The sequence below is a fragment of the Thamnophis sirtalis genome, unplaced genomic scaffold (assembly GCF_051295495.1).
Source record: "Thamnophis sirtalis isolate CommonGarterSnake01/CBP01778 unplaced genomic scaffold, rThaSir2_p1.2 scaffold_8, whole genome shotgun sequence".
Taxonomy (NCBI): domain Eukaryota; kingdom Metazoa; phylum Chordata; class Lepidosauria; order Squamata; family Natricidae; genus Thamnophis; species Thamnophis sirtalis.
In genome coordinates this window covers 53,644,849-53,662,164 of record NW_028261388.1, presented here as the reverse complement: position 1 = coordinate 53,662,164, position 17,316 = coordinate 53,644,849, and the positions used below count along the sequence as shown (strand labels likewise).

General features: G+C 38.5%; 1 protein-coding gene across 1 annotated transcript in view; it reads left to right on the top strand.

Moving 5' to 3' along the window:
- The window catches only part of DSCAM (DS cell adhesion molecule), a 370,319-nt gene that overhangs the window by 329,254 nt on the left and 23,749 nt on the right, over positions 1–17,316 (top strand). The window contains exons 29-32 of the mRNA XM_087721673.1: positions 1,536–1,651; positions 4,140–4,289; positions 9,522–9,719; positions 11,260–11,562. Coding sequence (XP_087577799.1) covers positions 1,536–1,651; positions 4,140–4,289; positions 9,522–9,719; positions 11,260–11,562 — 767 coding nt within the window. The remainder of the gene's footprint in view (positions 1–1,535; positions 1,652–4,139; positions 4,290–9,521; positions 9,720–11,259; positions 11,563–17,316) is intronic.

Sequence of the window (17,316 nt, the reverse complement as noted above, 5' to 3'; positions counted from 1 at the left end):
AGGGTGGCCTGCTAGCACCAAAATGGAGGGTAGAGGGATGCACCCCTCCATCTTCCATTTTGGTGCTAGCAGGCCTCCCTGAAGCCTCCTGGAACCAAAAATTGGATGTGGGGGATTGCCACATTCCCCCACCCTCACGCATGTGCACGGGACCCCCCACCCCACCCCCGTGCATCCATATACCTCTCCCAGCAGAGACCCGAAAATCAGCTGGCTGGTGGGAGACATGCAGTATGCACAATGGAGCTGACCTGGGCAATGGCTCATATGCCCGCAGAGATGGCTCCATGTGCCATCTGTGGCATGCCTGCCATAGGTTCGCAATCACAGCCTTCGAAGGACAGTTATTGTAGACAACTTAATTCTAATTTCTTAACATCTTAACAAATTCTGTAAGGTAAACCCTTGCAATATTTTCAAACGTTCTCTGCAATTCTGTGAAACTCACCCATTTTATGTTCCTGCTAATTCTTTTATACATAAATATAATTCTGTGGATACATTTAACATGCACTGTAAATCAATTAAATATTCTACTAAACTTTTATTGCCCAGGTTGCATTTTTATATTTCCTCCCTAAAAGATAGCTTATGCTAAACATAATTTTAAAATAAGAATGTAATCATTTTGGTTGTATGTTTTATCAGTTATTTGAAATCAATGCAGAAATATTTTTTACATAGTGTTGCTACTGCAGCTACTGTAAAACATAGAAGAGTTGAATAAATATCAACTTTTAGAAGATGTTATTTCTATACTTTATCTATTGTTAGCAAATCTAAGTGAAGCAGAGAGGAGGAAAAGAGTAAATTTATCACCATTTTCTGTATCCTCCTCTGCTCACCCTGATCAGAGTAGAAAGTGGATCTATGTTTTTATCTGGGAAGGGCAGGGTTATTTCTGAGGTTCCTAGCATATCAGAACACAAACATGGGAATTTGCTATTTCCTGCATCAGAATATTGGTTCATGTGCCCCAACTTTGTTGAAACTGAATGGAAATGGCTCACCAGGCATTCTGTCAGGAGATTTCACAAACCTCTAGAAATTCTAGAGATTGTACCCCCAGTATCCCAGCAACTCTTACCTAGTAGAGGTTATCAGGTGCAATTATTTGTCCATCAAGCTGGATCTGATATTTAGGATTATTAATTATCATTACTAAAATATAATAAGACTACAGTGTCATGATATTCATTGTGCTTTGATTGGATGAGAGGAAAGTAAGTCTGCCTGAAAAGCTGGTAGTAGAGGGAAATAATAATTTAAAAGTTATATTTTTTGAAAATAAAATCATGTAAAGCTTTCCAAATCATATCCTTTTTTTTGTCCTAACCATTTTGTCTCCTACTTTAAATTAATACATTTTGTATGTATTTTTTTTAAAGTATATGGAGAGACTTTGTTTGAACATCTCAGAATAAGAGACTTGGAGAGCTTTAATTCATTTAAAATAATGGCACTTTATTGTATTTTGTTTTTAAAGTATATATCCCCTTTTAGTTAAATTTGCTTGTACTTTCCTGAATACTTAGCAAGAACACAAGGACATCGGATACCCTTAACAAGCAGCAACAGACACTCCGGATGCATATAGATATTCCCAGAGCTCAGCTTCTCATTGAAGAGAGAGATACAATGGAAACCATTGGTAAGCTGTCATTAGCCTCATTAGCTTGATTTATATAACCCAAGACCTATACCTTTGTGTATTTTTAAAATATAATTTGTTGCAACTTGGGAAAAATCACCACAATTAATATGTTCTGCTTTTGATTGTTGGTGAGCAGTAAAGAGTGACATAACATTTTTCATATACAATTCTATTTATGCTTACTCAGAAATACGTTCTGCTATGTTCAGTGCAAGCAATCATGCAATAAGATTGCAACGTAAAGCAATTTAGATTTAAGAATAATTCATGGGAAAATGTTCACATCCATGCAACATGCAAGAAAGCTGTAAAGCCTTTCAACTTTCCTTTTAAATTATTTTTTATGGGATGAAGTAAGGGGGAAAAAAACCATGCAAACCTTCTCAGTTTTGGTGTATCACATATACAGACTCTGTGCATGTGCTGAAGCTCCATCAGAAAAGTGAACTAAGTTAAACTAGGGAGGTAGTATGATATTTTTGTGAATATTCCACACATATTTGATGGCAAAAATATATTAATCATACCCAGAAAAGATAATGAAGGGAGCCATTCGCCTTTTCCTGTTATCAGGGTATAACAGCCAGTAATTGGGAAAGATGTGGAACAAAACATAGATTGGGCATCTTCTTAAAGAAGTCAGATACTTCTTTAAGAAAACTGGTAAGAGGAGGCTGTTGTTAACACCGATATTTGATCCATCATTTTCTCTATCGCCTGTTTCTTAGTAAAAGCAGTAACAGTGACAGAGCGCAGGTAGTTGCTCTGCTCAAGTCCAAGTATTGCTAAAGTGCCTTTTGAAGTAGAAAAGCTGACTCCAATCATAGCAGTACTTTTTTTTTCAACCTTGTGATTCTGTAATATACTGCATCTATTTCTATATACCTGCATTGTGTTTGAACAGCCCTTTATCTTTTTTTATAATGCTCTTGTATCCTTGTTGGTATTATATTTATTTCAGGAATGCAGGAGATATATAGGATGGTTTTAATCTTACTTCTTAGTATGGAAATGGTAGTAGCAGACCAAGAGTTCCAAAGCTAAATAGGTGTAATAATTAATTAAATAAATGATTAGGGTGGGCCAGACAACTCCTGCTGTTTTCAGTTCTGAGTCACATCCAATTAAGTTTGAACTTTTCTCAAATTAATTTGGAATTACTTCAGTTATCTTTTGTGTGAGTGTGTCCTTGAGTCTAGTTTTTGAGTCTTGGTGACTGACTGGTCTAGGCCCTGAAATTATCTTGGTCAGATTTTTCAGCAATACTTTGCCATTGCCTTCATCACCCTAGGGCTGAGGAGAGACTGGCCCAAGATTATCTAGCTGGCTTTGTGTCTGATTAGAACTCATAGTTTCCCCATTTCTGGTCTTAACCACTATGCCAGATTGGGTCTCAGTAATCCTTAGTTCCCATTATTTTTCAGGATATGTTACTAATATGCATGTTAATTAAAATAACAGCCCTCCCCCCAAAAAAACTTATTAGGATTGTGTCTATACACAATCTGGGGAAGAAATGAAGTTTGCCACAATGTTGACAGACTTGAACATTGGACACTATCTAAAATGAAATTCAACAGTGAAAAAAGTAAGGTTCTTCATTTAAGCAAGAAAAACAAAATGCACAGGTACAGTATATGTGGTACCTTGCTCAATAGTAGTAACTGTGAGAGGGCTCTTGGAGTCCTAGTGGACAATTATTTAAATATGAGCCAGCAGTGTGCTGCAGCTGCCAAAAAAGCCAACACAATTCTAGGCTGCATAAACAGAGGGATAGAATCAAGATCACGTGAAGTGTTAATACCACTTTATAATGCCTTGGTAAGGCCACACTTGGAATACTGCATCCAGTTTTGGTTGCCACGATGTAAAAAAGATGTGGAGACTCTAAAAAGAGTGCAGAGAAGAGCAACAAAGATGATTAGGGGACTGGAGGCTAAAACATATAAAGAATGATTGCTATAATTGGGTATGTCTAGTTTAATCAAAAGAAGGAGTAGGGGTGACATGATAGCAGTATTCCAATATCTCAGGGAGTCCATAAAAAAGAGGGAATCAAGTTCATATTTAGTTTCTTCTTTGAATAAGAAGGCACAACATGTACAACTTTGTGTTTTCTTTTTTGTAACTTACTTAGATTACACAGCATTAATTAAACTCATGACATAATGGATAATGTAATTATATTTTCTTGTGGTTACCCTAAGTATTAGATAACACAAATATACAGTATATATGGGTTAATTCAGATATAAAAAAGGAATCGATATTTGATTTTAAACTTACTGGGAACTAAATAAAAATTTAATCAAAAATTTGTTGTGTTTTTCAACTAGTTCCAGATTTTAGAAAAGTCAGACAACATTAATTAGATTGTTGAAAGTGTCCATAGGTTATTTTATACAGTAAGATAATGAAAAATAAATACATTCTTAATTCTTTTAGTCAAAATAACACATCAAAACATGTATTTTCTTTCCCACAGATGACAGATCTACAGTCTTGCTAACTGATGCTGATTTTGGAGAGACATCAAAACAGAAATCATTGACAGTTACTCATACAGTACATTATCAGTCAGTCTCACAAGCCACTGGGCCACTGGTGGATGTTTCTGATGCCAGACCAGGAACAAGTATGAAAAACTTTTTCAGTGGAATATTTAAAAAATGAAAAAAATCATGTTGTAGTCTTTGCACTATGGTAAAATTCCAGAGCAAAATGTACAGATGTCTAGAAGGAAACCAAGTCATTTGAATAACATCTCTGTGGCAGGAGGGAGAAAAGTGATTGTGTATTGTACAAAACTTCAAAATTTGTCTAGAATTTACAGACAAAGTATTTTGGGATATACTATAGTTCAGAGGAAGACTGGATATATGTTTACTTAGTTTGAGATAAATTGTTTCCTTTTTCTTTTGCATTCTTTATGTGTTAATTATTTTTCTTAAAAGTTATGCAAAGACAATTATTACTCTAGTGCTAGTATAGCCAACTTTTGGGTTGTGTGGAGCACCAGAGCCCTCTAAGAGCATCTTGCTGAAAATCAGCAGCCTATTGCTAGATTGACATTATTTTTTAAATAAAATTTGGTATAATCAGTTTCCAATATTAATTAAAACATTTTGAAGCTTCTTAAAATATTAAAAAATAAAATAAGCACGGGATATACCCACCAAGTAATAATCACTGCCATATTTGGAGATAAAATAATACCAATATTAATACTAGAAAGGCACTACCTTGATCCCCCAGTGAGGCACTACCTTCATATGATTCTAGGCTTTATGTGCTCTGAGAGATATGCTAGAGAGTCAAATATAATGGACAGGTCTCACCAGACGAGTCAGACAAAGAGTGTCTCTCCCATAAAAAAAACCAATGAGACATACATTACAGCAGCATATACTGCTGGAGATGCTGGAGTTTCTGGAATCTGAAGAAAAATGGGCAAAAGGACTCAGAACTGTTGGCTGAGCAACCAGACCAGCAGCTGCAGAACTACTGAAAGACAAGGTGTTTACTCTTAGCTAATATACAGAGATTGAAAACAAAGAAATAATTATCTGCTATTACAGATCAAGTTCAACAAGAAGAGGATGTTTAAATGAATGTACAGTTTTGGAAAGAACAACATCCATAATCAGAAATAACAGAATGGATGTTGATTTATAATATGATATGCAGAAGCAGAAGCAGGAACAGAAGAATTGCAAAGGCATATCCAGAGCAAAGAAATCAAAACCTTGCCAGAAATAACTCAGGCTGTAGAGGCAAATCAGGGAGAGTTGGCAGTAGAGGAACCAGCACAGCCATTAAATTGTTCTCATTCCAAAACTAGGCACCCTCTCCTCTGTCCCAAAAAGAACAAAGCACTCTAACTAAATAAATAGAAGAACTTTAAGAAAGAATAACTGAACCTCTAGAATAGCATAAAATAATAGGATAAGGCAGCCTGCACTGAAGGTTGTTCCAAAGAAATAGCTAGCACAAGCATTAAAATATGGCAATACTGCAATATCAAGTATAAGCGGCAGCTCGCCGCAAGAAACAAACCAACTAATGTACAGCATAGCTGCAGTTATAACTGAATACCCAGGCTGCAAAATCAACAAAGAAGAAAAAAAGCCAAACAGTGTATCACCAGAATGGAAGATCATGTTGGAAAATAAGACCAGCAAGCTAACCTCAGATGTAAGCAAACAAAAAATAATGAAAGAAAAGAAGCTGAAGAAAAAGACCAAAGAATACCTAATCAGGAAATATCACCTAGAAACAAGGAAGATCAAGGAAGCAGTGGAAATAATAAAGCAGTAAATAATAATTATAAACAAGAATATCTGCAGATCTATAGGTTGAATTGCAAATTATAGGTAGAATCTCCAATTTCAATCCAATCAGGAATGTTTCTACCAATCCATCATTCGAGAGACTGCAGTGAATCAGTCAACACCTGACAAGGAAGAAACTGCAGTTCTGGGCACAGATGTGGGATAACCACCCAGTATATAATAGGAACACAGTCTGATTAAAGGAGGTGATAAGAATAAAAAAGATGAAATAAAAAGAACTTGTAATAACAGCTGAAATGATGGAGAAAAGAGCAAGGAAGATCAGGAATTGGTCAGCACAAGGTAAAGATGAACTGCATGGGTTTTGGTTAAACCATCTGATTGATTTGCACTCACTTGCTGCCAAGCAGTTTAACAATATCTACTGCAAGAGAGAAATTGAACAATGGCTAACATCTGGCAAAAGCTGCCTGATAATTAAAAATCCAAGAAAAGGGACAGCACCTGAAAACTAAAAATCAATTACCTGCTTATTAACTACTTTCAAATTAGTAGCTGATGCAGTCCAACAGCATCTAAGTGAAAACAAGTTATTTTGATCTGAGCAGAAAGAAAACGGCTCAAGTAGCAGAGGAATAAAAGATCAACTCTTAATTGATCAGATTATTCTAGACAACTGCAAGAGAAGGAAGACTAACTTGAATGTAGCATGGATTGATTACAAGAAGTTGTTCAACTTCCTGCCACGTGACTGGATAATCAAGTGCCTAGAAATAACAAAAGTCAATAGAAAACTCTGAAGCTTTGTGCAAAAATCAAAGGCAAAATGGAAGACATGGTTGCTAGTCAATGGTGATAATTGCGGGGAGGTTAATATCAAGAAAAGATTCCTTCAAGGAGACTTTCAATGAGACTGTTTGTCATTGCACTGATTCCTCTGTCAACAATTCTGAATAAATCAGGCCATGTCTATTAAACATCAAAATATTTGTCAGGTTATCCTACCTCCTGAATAATATGAAGCTGTATGAAAAACACCAACTGAAGTAGAATCGCTGCTCACCTGTCCATATATACAGCCAAGATACTGCTGTGGAGTTTGGACTGGACAGTTGTGCCATCCTCAAAATCAAATCAGAAAAAATATTGAAAACTGGAAGAATCACGATCCATATTAAAATGACATAAGTCTGCATGAAGACAATCACTAAAAATATCTGAGTATCATTCAAAGTGACAACAATGAGCACACTGAAATAAAAAGATTAGTAAATACATCAAGAGAGTAAAAATGTTAAATGATGATAAAGCATGCCCTTCATCCACATAGTGATATTGACAGAGTCTACTTAGCAAGGAACATAGATGAGCATGGTACATCAAATGGCTAAAGAAGAAAACAGGGTTAGAGTTAGGGTTAAAAAACAGACCTGACAGTGGCAAAGAGCAGGAAATTTGAAGAAAAAACAGAGGGGCTAATTCTGGTTGTGCAAGACCAAACCTTAAGAACAGATCCAACTAAACCCTGAATTGAGAAGACAGCAACAGACAGCAAATGCCAAATGCTATCTCCCTAAGAAGCTGAAGAAACAGGGGACCACCTGGTTAGAAGATCACACAGACTGACTACAAATAATAGCATGATAAGGTAGCAACAATGGTGCATTGGAGGATCTGCAAAAAGTAACATTTGCCTGCAAACAAGAACTAGTAGGACCATAAAATAAAGTCACAGAAAATGAAGAAGCTAAAATGCTATGGGAATTTAGAATTCAAAGAGACCCCAGATTTAACAATTGTAGATAAGAAAGACAAAAAAAGTATAGATAGTGAACATGGTAGTATATGAAGAGAGCAGAAAAGAAGAGAAAGAACTGGAGAGAATAACAAAATAGAAAGACCTACAAATAGAAATAGAACAAAGATGGCAAAAGAAAGCAAAGTCAGTACCAGTAATTGTAGGTGCCTTGGGTTGAATTCCCAAACAACTGGATCACCACTTGAACACCATTGGCACTGACAAATAAATCATCGGTCAATTGTGAAAGTTTTACTTGGAACAGTTTAAATCCTGCGACAAAAGCTTTAACACCATGAATCATCAACATCTGCCTATTCTAGGTCCTTGGGAAGAATTCAATAGGTTGATAAAAATACCAAATCCAGTTTAAATATTTAGTTGACTATGCAGCCAACCTTACTACTAAAATACTAATAGTAACAGAGAAAGAGGCATATGTTGCCCTCAGTCATGCAGAAGTCCTAAGGGCTAAGAGATTTTCTGCCTCTCCAAGCTTCTCTTTATTTTTAACTATTCATTATTCATATTCAATGTTGGTCTCTTGTAGTTTTGAGAAATACCCCTTACCTCTTCCCATAACTATGCAAACACTTCAGTGTCTTTTTTATTAATGAACTTTATGAACTAGTTGTCTGAGTTGTCATTATTGTTCTAGGAAAGCCAAACCTTTCTAATAGCTGGAATTTGTGTTCTTTATTTCTTTTTCTACCAATACAAATTGATGTGCCAACTCTTATACCATTTTTAATATTGTTCTGGAGAAAAAGGTGTTAAATTTTGACCACATCAAATACATTTTATAAAGGTTGGGATGTTTTCCAACTATAAAACTCTTTATAGAAGTGTAATTCATTCAGTAAGCAGATTTATCCTTCTAAGGTTTTCAATTTGATAAAAATTTAATACAGTTATTAATCATTGGAGCATTTCCTCACATTCTGGCAATGATTCTGTGAGGTTTACAAAACACTGCACTTTCAGTATGGAAAATGTGCAGCATATCACAAAATAGGATACTATTTTGTTTTGCTCAGCTATTCATCTACATATTGTATTCACTCAAAAAAGGGACACTGCATTTATTGCTGAATATCTTTATTTTTATGCTGTTATTGTAGTTTCAAAACCTAAGCAACATATGGACAGTTTACTTTTGTTAAAAATTGCTTTTAAATAAAAAGCTGTCAATCTTTGATATGAAGAGATGAATCATGAACAATTCTTATAGCCTATAGGTATCAGCAACTTCTTAGATATTCAAGAATAAAATATTTATTTGCTTCTTTAATGTTCCATTTTCATGAAATCTATACCTTTATATTATTTTTTTCAGTGTGTAAATGGGAAATACACAGTAGGATTGATTCTAGATTATTTATTGTGGAAGAGGGGTAGGGCTTCTATAGCTTGGTCTCCATAAAGCATTCATTGATTTAACAAACAGCAAGATCTATTTGTTTCTAATTTGTTTTTTTTAAAAAAATGTCCAACTATTACTTTATTTATTTGACTGTCATTACTAGCTTTGTAGCTGAGATATTTAAAAAGAAACTGAATAAAGATGCACACATTGGTTGAACTTACATATATTGTTGCCAGTAGTTGACATTAGCTGATTCAGTGATAGATCAGTTTCTCTATAAGTTTTATTTTAAGACTTAGTCTTAAAATATGATTTCTGATAATTATGATTAATGATTTTTTTTCTTTTCCTCTTCTGCTCCTTGAATAAATTAATTAATCAAATATGCAATTATCTTGGTTTTAATTGCAGATCCTACAACAAGAAGGAATGCAAAAGCTGGGCCTACAGCCCGGAACAGATATGCTAGCCAATGGACTCTCAATAGACCCCATCCTACAATATCAGCCCACACTTTAACAACAGACTGGAGGCTGCCAACTCCCAGGGCCACAGGGTCTGTTGATAAAGAAAGCGACAGCTACAGTGTTAGTCCATCGCAAGATACAGGTATCATCTTTAGGTTAGATTTCATTTTCAGGTCAAGAAAGCATTAGTATAGATATAGCCGATTATATGCCAACACTGTATTTGGTGACTTGACTTGGCAGCTAGTCTATAAAGAGAATCTACTAGTTCTCTAGAGTAAGGGTTCCCAACCCCGGCCGTGGACTGGCACCAGTCCATGGCTTGCCAGGAACTGCTGTGCAAGCAAGCTAAGCCCCATCTGTGCATACATGAGATCCAGACAGCACCCGAAACCACACACACACAGATCCAAGGGGAAACCGCCCTCCGTCAAATTGGCCCCTGGTGCCCAAAAGGGAGGCACTACTCTAGAGGCTTTGCTGAAATAGATGTGGCTCATTGGATGACTGAGAATCTCCATAGCCACTCATTGGTGTACTTTATCCTAAGAATATGCTCTTATCTACTGTATAAAATTCAGTTTGGGAGCTGATTCACTAAACTGAAGAGTGTTTGCATACTGATGTTATTTGTATGTTGCCCATTCCTGAAAACTCTTTGTCTGACTTATTTATAGCCCCCCCTCCCCAAACTGCTTTAGGACATGTCTCAAATAGATCATGTCTACTGACCACTTCATTGACATGGAAAAATAAATGATTAAATCAAACAAATAAAATTAAAATGCATTTCTTTAATTATTAACCTAATTAGACAAACTTAAAGATAATTTTTTCAGAATATTTTGTAGCTCCTATCTTACAAAGGCATAAAGCCAGATATAGACAAAAGAGATTACTACATTTTGCTTGCTTGCTTGCTTGCTTGATTTAGAGATTCTTTCAGAACTGCTGATAACTTTTACTACTTGGTTTTGATCTAGTTTCAATTTTTACCTTTTTGCTGGATCAAAGCCCTGAAATAGAACAGATTTAATTCATTGCACATTTCGTCATCTACCTAATCAGTTCAAATCAATCTTATTTTGTTTGGAACTTGGCTGAATCCAAAGTTCAGATGCACAGCTGGTAGAAAACTATTTGAATTGACCAAAATACCAATTAAAAATGAATGTGTGAAATGAATTAACAAGCTTTCAAAAAATAATAAAGAAGTTCTGAAATAAAATGAGGGTGTAAACTTCCATGTCATTTTAGTTCCTCAATGTTAAATATCAATTCCTTAAAAATATTACTTAAATGAAATTATGTAGAGACAATCAGGAATAGATATAGACAAATATTATTTTCAATGTTTTTTTTAGAGTTAACATTTATCCCTTCTATCCAATACATTTGAAGATACTAATTTGACTTAAAAGATAAATCATTCAAAAAAAAGGAAAAAATGGAATTAATAGCAATAATTTCATCCCAAACTAAACCTTTTTCTTCCCATTCTGTAATACTAATTTTGCATGATATAAATAAAGAAACTATCGGCAAAACCTGATAGTACAGAATGCCGTATTGTATGGGCATGCTATAAAGGATGTGCAAATTCTCATGAGAATAGACAGTAGAAAGCCATGTTTTTGCTGATTGTTCCCTTCTGAAGTGATTGCCTTTTCTTTATTGTTTAGATCGAGCAAGAAGCAGCATGGTCTCCACAGAAAGTGCCTCCTCCACATATGAAGAGCTAGCCAGAGCATATGAACATGCCAAGATGGAAGAGCAGCTGCGACATGCAAAGTTTACCATCACAGAATGCTTTATATCAGACACCTCATCAGAGCAGCTTACAGCAGGGACTAATGAATACACAGACAGCCTAACCTCAAGCACCCCATCCGAATCAGGGATTTGCAGATTCACTGCATCTCCTCCCAAACCTCAGGACGGAGGACGCGTGACAAACATGGCTGTTCCAAAGGCACATCGGCCAGGTAGGTATCTATTTTAATTCCATCTATTTTAATTCTAGGAATGAGGCATTCATTTTCATTTCATTTCATTTGATTTTATTTGTAGGCCGCCCTTTTCCCTAAGGGGACTCAGGGCGGCTCACAGAAAACCAGGGAGGGGGGAATACAACACTAAGACGACAACACATAATAAAATAATAAGCAACATGCATACAACATTCGGGCGGGGTAATGGTCCTTATCCCCAGGCCTGACGGGCGAGCCAGTTCTTCAAGGCTGTGCGGAAGGCCTGGACGGTGGAGAGGGTGCGAATCTCTATGGGGAGCTCGTTCCAAGGGTCGGGGCCGCTGCTGAGAAGGCCCTCCTCCTTGTGGTTGCCAGCCGACACTGGCTGGCCGATGGAATGCGGAGGAGGCCTAACCTATGGGATCTTATAGGTCGTAGGGAGGTAATTGGCAGAAGGCGGTCTCTCAAGTATCCAGATCCACTGCCATGTAGGGCTTTATGGGTGATCAGTAGCACCTTGAAGCGCATCCGGAGATCGACAGGTAGCCAGCGCAGCTCGCGGAGGATAGGTGTAATGCGGGTGAATCGGGGTGCACCCGCGATCACTCGCGCGGCTGCGTTCTGCACTAGCTGAAGTCGCCGGATGCTCCTCAAGGGCAGCCCCATGTAGAGCACGTTGCAGTATTCCAGCCTAGAAATCACGAGGGCCCGAGTGACTGTTGTGAGGGCCTCCTGGTTCAGGTAGGGTCGCAACTGGCGCACCAGGCGTACCTGGGCGAATGCCCCCCTGGTCACAGCCGCTATATGATGGTCGAATGACAGCTGTGGATCCAGGAGGACTCCCAAGTTGCGAACCCTCTCTGAGGGGTGTAAAATTTGACCCCCCAGCCTGAGTGTTGGATTAGTGGCCAAATTTTTGGGAGGAAAACACAACAGCCACTCGGTCTTTTCTGGGTTGAGCACAAGCTTGTTAATCCTCATCCAGTCCATGACGGCTTCAAGCCCCCGGTCCATTACGTCAACCGCTTCATTGATTTGGCACGGGGCGGACAGATACAATTGAGTATCGTCCGCGTATTGATGGTATCTAATCCCGTGCCTACGGATGATCTCTCCCAGCGGTTTCATGTAAATGTTAAATAGTAGGGGGGATAAGACCGAACCCTGCGGCACCCCATATTTCAGGGGCCTTGGGGACGATCTCTGCCCTCCCACTAACACCGACTGCGACCTGTCCGAGAGGTAGGAGGAGAACCACCGTAACACGGTGCCTCCCACTCCCACCTCCCGCAGTCTTCGCAGAAGGATACCATGGTCGATGGTATCGAAAGCCGCTGAGAGGTCAAGGAGGACCAGGATGGAGGGATGTCCTTCATCTCTGGCTCTCCAAAGATCATCCATCAATGCGACCAAGGCGGTTTCAGTGCTGTAACCGGGTCTGAAGCCTGACTGGAAGGGGTCTAGGTAGTCTGCTTCCTCCAAGGACCGTTGGAGCTGGAAGGCCACCACCTTCTCAACAACCTTCCCCAAAAAGGGGAGGTTGGAGACCGGGCGATAGTTGTTAAGGACAGCTGGATCTAGGGATGGCTTCTTCAGGAGGGGTCTCACCACCGCCGCTTTCAGTGCGGCGGGGAAGTTCCCCTCCCGAAGAGAGGCGGTTACAACCGCCTGGATCCAGCCTCGTGTCACCTCACTGCAGTTAGAAACCAGCCATGAGGGACACGGATCCAGAGCACAGGTGGAGGAACTCACAGCTCTCATGGCCTTGTCCACATCCCCGGGGGTAACCTCCTGAAACTCAACCCAGAGCTGTTGTACTTGGTCCCCCTGAGTCTCGGCTGGAACTGCGGGTGTGGAGTCCAAGTCCGTCCGAAACCGAGCAATTTTGTCCGCTAAGAATTGGGCATATTCTTCAGCTCTGCCCTGCAAGGGTTCCCCCGCCTCCCTTTTGTTCAATAGGGAGCGGGTTATCCTAAACAGGGCGGCTGGGCGGGACTCAGCGGATGCGACCAGGGAGGCTATGTGTGATCTTTTAGCTGCCCTAAGTGCCCTAGTATATTCCCTGGTGCAGGTGGTTGCCATTGCTCGGTTCGATGCGGACTTATCGGACCTCCAACGGTGCTCTAGGCATCTCCTCCGGCGCTTCATCTCCCGGAGCTCCTCGGTGAACCAAGGGGGTCTCCGGGATCCGCCGCCTCGGAGGGGCCGCAGTGGCGCAATCCGGTCGAGGGCCTCTGACGCTGCCGAGTGCCACGCAGCAGCCAGAGTCTCTACCGGACTGTGGGCGAAAGTATCAGGAATAACCCCAAGCTCTGTCTGGAACCTTACTGGCTCCATAAGACGCCTGGGGCGGAACCACCTGGTCGGTTCCTCCTCCCTACAGTGGGGGTTTGGTCTCCGGAAGTCGAGCCTCAGTAGGCAATGGTCTGACCACGACAGGGGTATGATGTCACTCCCCCTCAGACCAAGATCACACATCCACTGCTCCGAGAGAAATACGAGGTCAAGCATGTGTCCCGCTGAATGGGTTGGGGCAAACAAAAGCATTGGCAAAAAGGTAAAAAAAATCTGGCAGCAATAATTCAGTGCTGATTTTTATGACTGTCAGTAACAACAACTCCTTCTTAGTGAGTTGGATGGCAGAGCAAAGCATAATGTTCTACTTTTCAGTCTGCTGAATACTGAAGGTTTTTAGGCCCTGCCTTCGGAACCATGCCCATGCTGAGCAGCTAATCCTAAAAATCTAACTGGTAAAAAAGTCTATGTGAGAATAAGAATTTATTCATAACTAAACCCAATAATATTTTTCCACAACTGAGTAATCTTATGCGTGCCAGCCCTTTCATGTGATCTGAGCTCTGAAATTTTGTTTCAAACACACACACGCGCACAAACACACACACACACACACCTTATTGGTAAGAATACTTTTCAAGGCTTTGTTTGGTCCTCAGAAGAGAACTCCTCATGATTGTCAAGGGTATTTCAAGGGGGCTCTTATATTCAGGATTTTGGAGGAAAATATTTCCTCTTGGTTCTGGATTTCATTGTTACATTATTTTAAAGCATTCCCCCTGCCTCAGTAAGGAGGCAATTCTTTTTTAACTGGCCACAGGAGGATATTGCAAAGATTCACTGGTGTTGATTTAAATAGATGTAATGCATTTTTAATCACTATTGCTAGTCTGTAGCCAACAAGTCTGAATTATTGGAGGTATAACTTATTTCTAGCATAAGTTCTAGTTGGCAGAATTATTTTTTCTGCATGTTGTGATTTATTTCCTAATACAGCAAGATTGTTCCCCCCCCCCCCAGTTATTATCATTATTCTTATTATCAGCCCCAATCAATCCACTGCAGGTTGGAGATCTCCTACTTGATGATTATAGATTGAAATTCACTACGTTGGTCCACTGTTATTAGCTTGCTATTTTTCAACTTCCCAGTCTGGGATGATTTGCCCAAAACCATGTAGTCAGTTACCACGCCTAAGGGTGGACTAGAATTTGGGTATCTTCTCTGCTACTCTAATAATATAACCACTATATCACATTGTACCTATCATTATATGGGTACAGTATTTATAAAATATGCTATTTAGACAAACCAAAACCTGTAATGGTACTGAATGGATAAAATGTGGTAATGCCACTATGAGAAAAAAACTCATTCAAAAAAGGTTCCTACAGCATTGAAATTACTTTGTTCTATACTTTTAGTAACTCACACTGAATCTTTGTAGAATTGCATAATGTATGTAAAATGCTTTAAATAATAAATCATAAAGCTGTGCAGTATGTTTCTCCAAAATAAGAAAACATATGTTACTACACAATTCCCTTATTCCCCAAATCCATAATGCTAACTATCCTGTGGGATTAAAAATATATCATGCCACATTTTCATTTCTACACATGCAGGAGAATCAAAGAAGATAGGATCATAATTTTCACCAGGAAGCTCATATTTTTGTGAGATTTGCTTCCCTTTTTTATATTTGATAACACTGGACAAAGAGACCACCTTCCAAAATACTTTTTTTATGGATATAAGTATTTGGTATTAATCACACTAATTGATTATTTTAAAGAAAGAAATTGAAGAAAATTGGAAATATTTTCTAAACATATTTTATACACAAAAAGCAAACAAACCCATCATTTTTATTAGTTTGGATTAATAATTCAAATTTTAAATCCAACCAATTCATTTAAGGCCGGCCAGAAATGCATTATCTCAAAAAGAGGACAGGATATTGTACAAATGTATATAAAACTTGCATATGTTCATGTATATATGCAACATTCAAAATAATGAGGATAATGCTGGAAATAACATATACTTCACTAAGACTAACCACCTAAACCATGCAACTGCCTGCTGTTAAGCTGTTGTCAACCTGTAAATTATTGATGGTTGATGGGTTTCTGCTTCCCAGTCATAAAAATTTTATTTTAAAAAACTAGACTTTAATGGTTTTATTAAATTATCTAAAACTAAATTGATTATTTCTATTATGTGCATTTTTTATGAACTATTACTTCTGTCATGTTCTCTGTGAGACTATACTATTGTGACAACATTAATAGCAAAACATTTCCACAACTCAGAAGTTTTGTTTTCTATCTTGGAATTCCTGCATTGTCCTTTCCCATAACAGATAGAGAGAGGCAAAGTTGTCAAATAATCTAACTAACCTGGAAATGCAGGAAACATTTTTCATCATCTCATAATGTTTTTGCAACTGGGAAATATTGCCTGCAAATGATTGTTAAATTCAGTGATTCTCTCATCCATCCACATGAACTAAACTCCATTCAAGGGAGCACTATGACACACCTGGTCAATTTAAAAATCTAGAATTGATGTACAGATAATCCTTGATTTATGACCATTCTTTCAATGACCATTCAAAGCTAGGAGCACTGAATTAAGGGATTTAGAACTGGTCCTTGAAGTTATAGGTGTTCCAGTGCCCCTTGGTCATGTTATCAAAATCTGGGTGATTGGCAGCCTGCCTGCACTTACAATTGAAAGGCACTTCAACTCTCCCAACCCCATAATTTCCCCCATCTCTGCCTTTTGGGGTGTCCTGTATGCCACCATATATCCTTGCGACATCCCTCTGCCAATTCTCTTCCAACATGCAGAGCACACACAATTATCTGGAGAACTGCCCTATGGGGCTTCCTTGAGTGGTGCAATCAAGCCCAGCTGTGGCAGAGCCTATCCACAGCTCCTCTGCTCATTCTCACCCCAGATTTCCTCCTGCAAAATCTCATTAGCTTCCCACATAAGAGCACTCATTGGAAACATTACAGGAGAACTGTTCTGCTGGCTTCAACACATATATATTTGGTTAATTTATATAGATGAAATGAATTGATATTGATCTGAAGTGTTTACTTCTTTGAATATTTAGTTGTGTTTTGCTCTATCTGTTCTATGTGTGCCTGGAAGATAACTGTGAGTTAAAGTCAATAGAACTCTTTTCCTTTTTTCTTTTTCCCACTGTCTTATCTGTTATCTCCTTAATCTTAAACTACATAATAAACATCTTGTATGTTCTTTGAAATCCCTGATCTCATTGTAATAAGGAATTTACCTTATCAAGCATTATAGTGGGGGGGGGGAGAAGTTTCCATTTTCTTCTTCCAGAATAGAATACATGGGAAAAATGGTCCCTGAGTAAAAGCAAAATTAGCAACTAGAAAGAGCTCCTTCAAAGGTTTTGAGAAGTTGCACCAAGGGTATTGTGAGGGAAGGGCT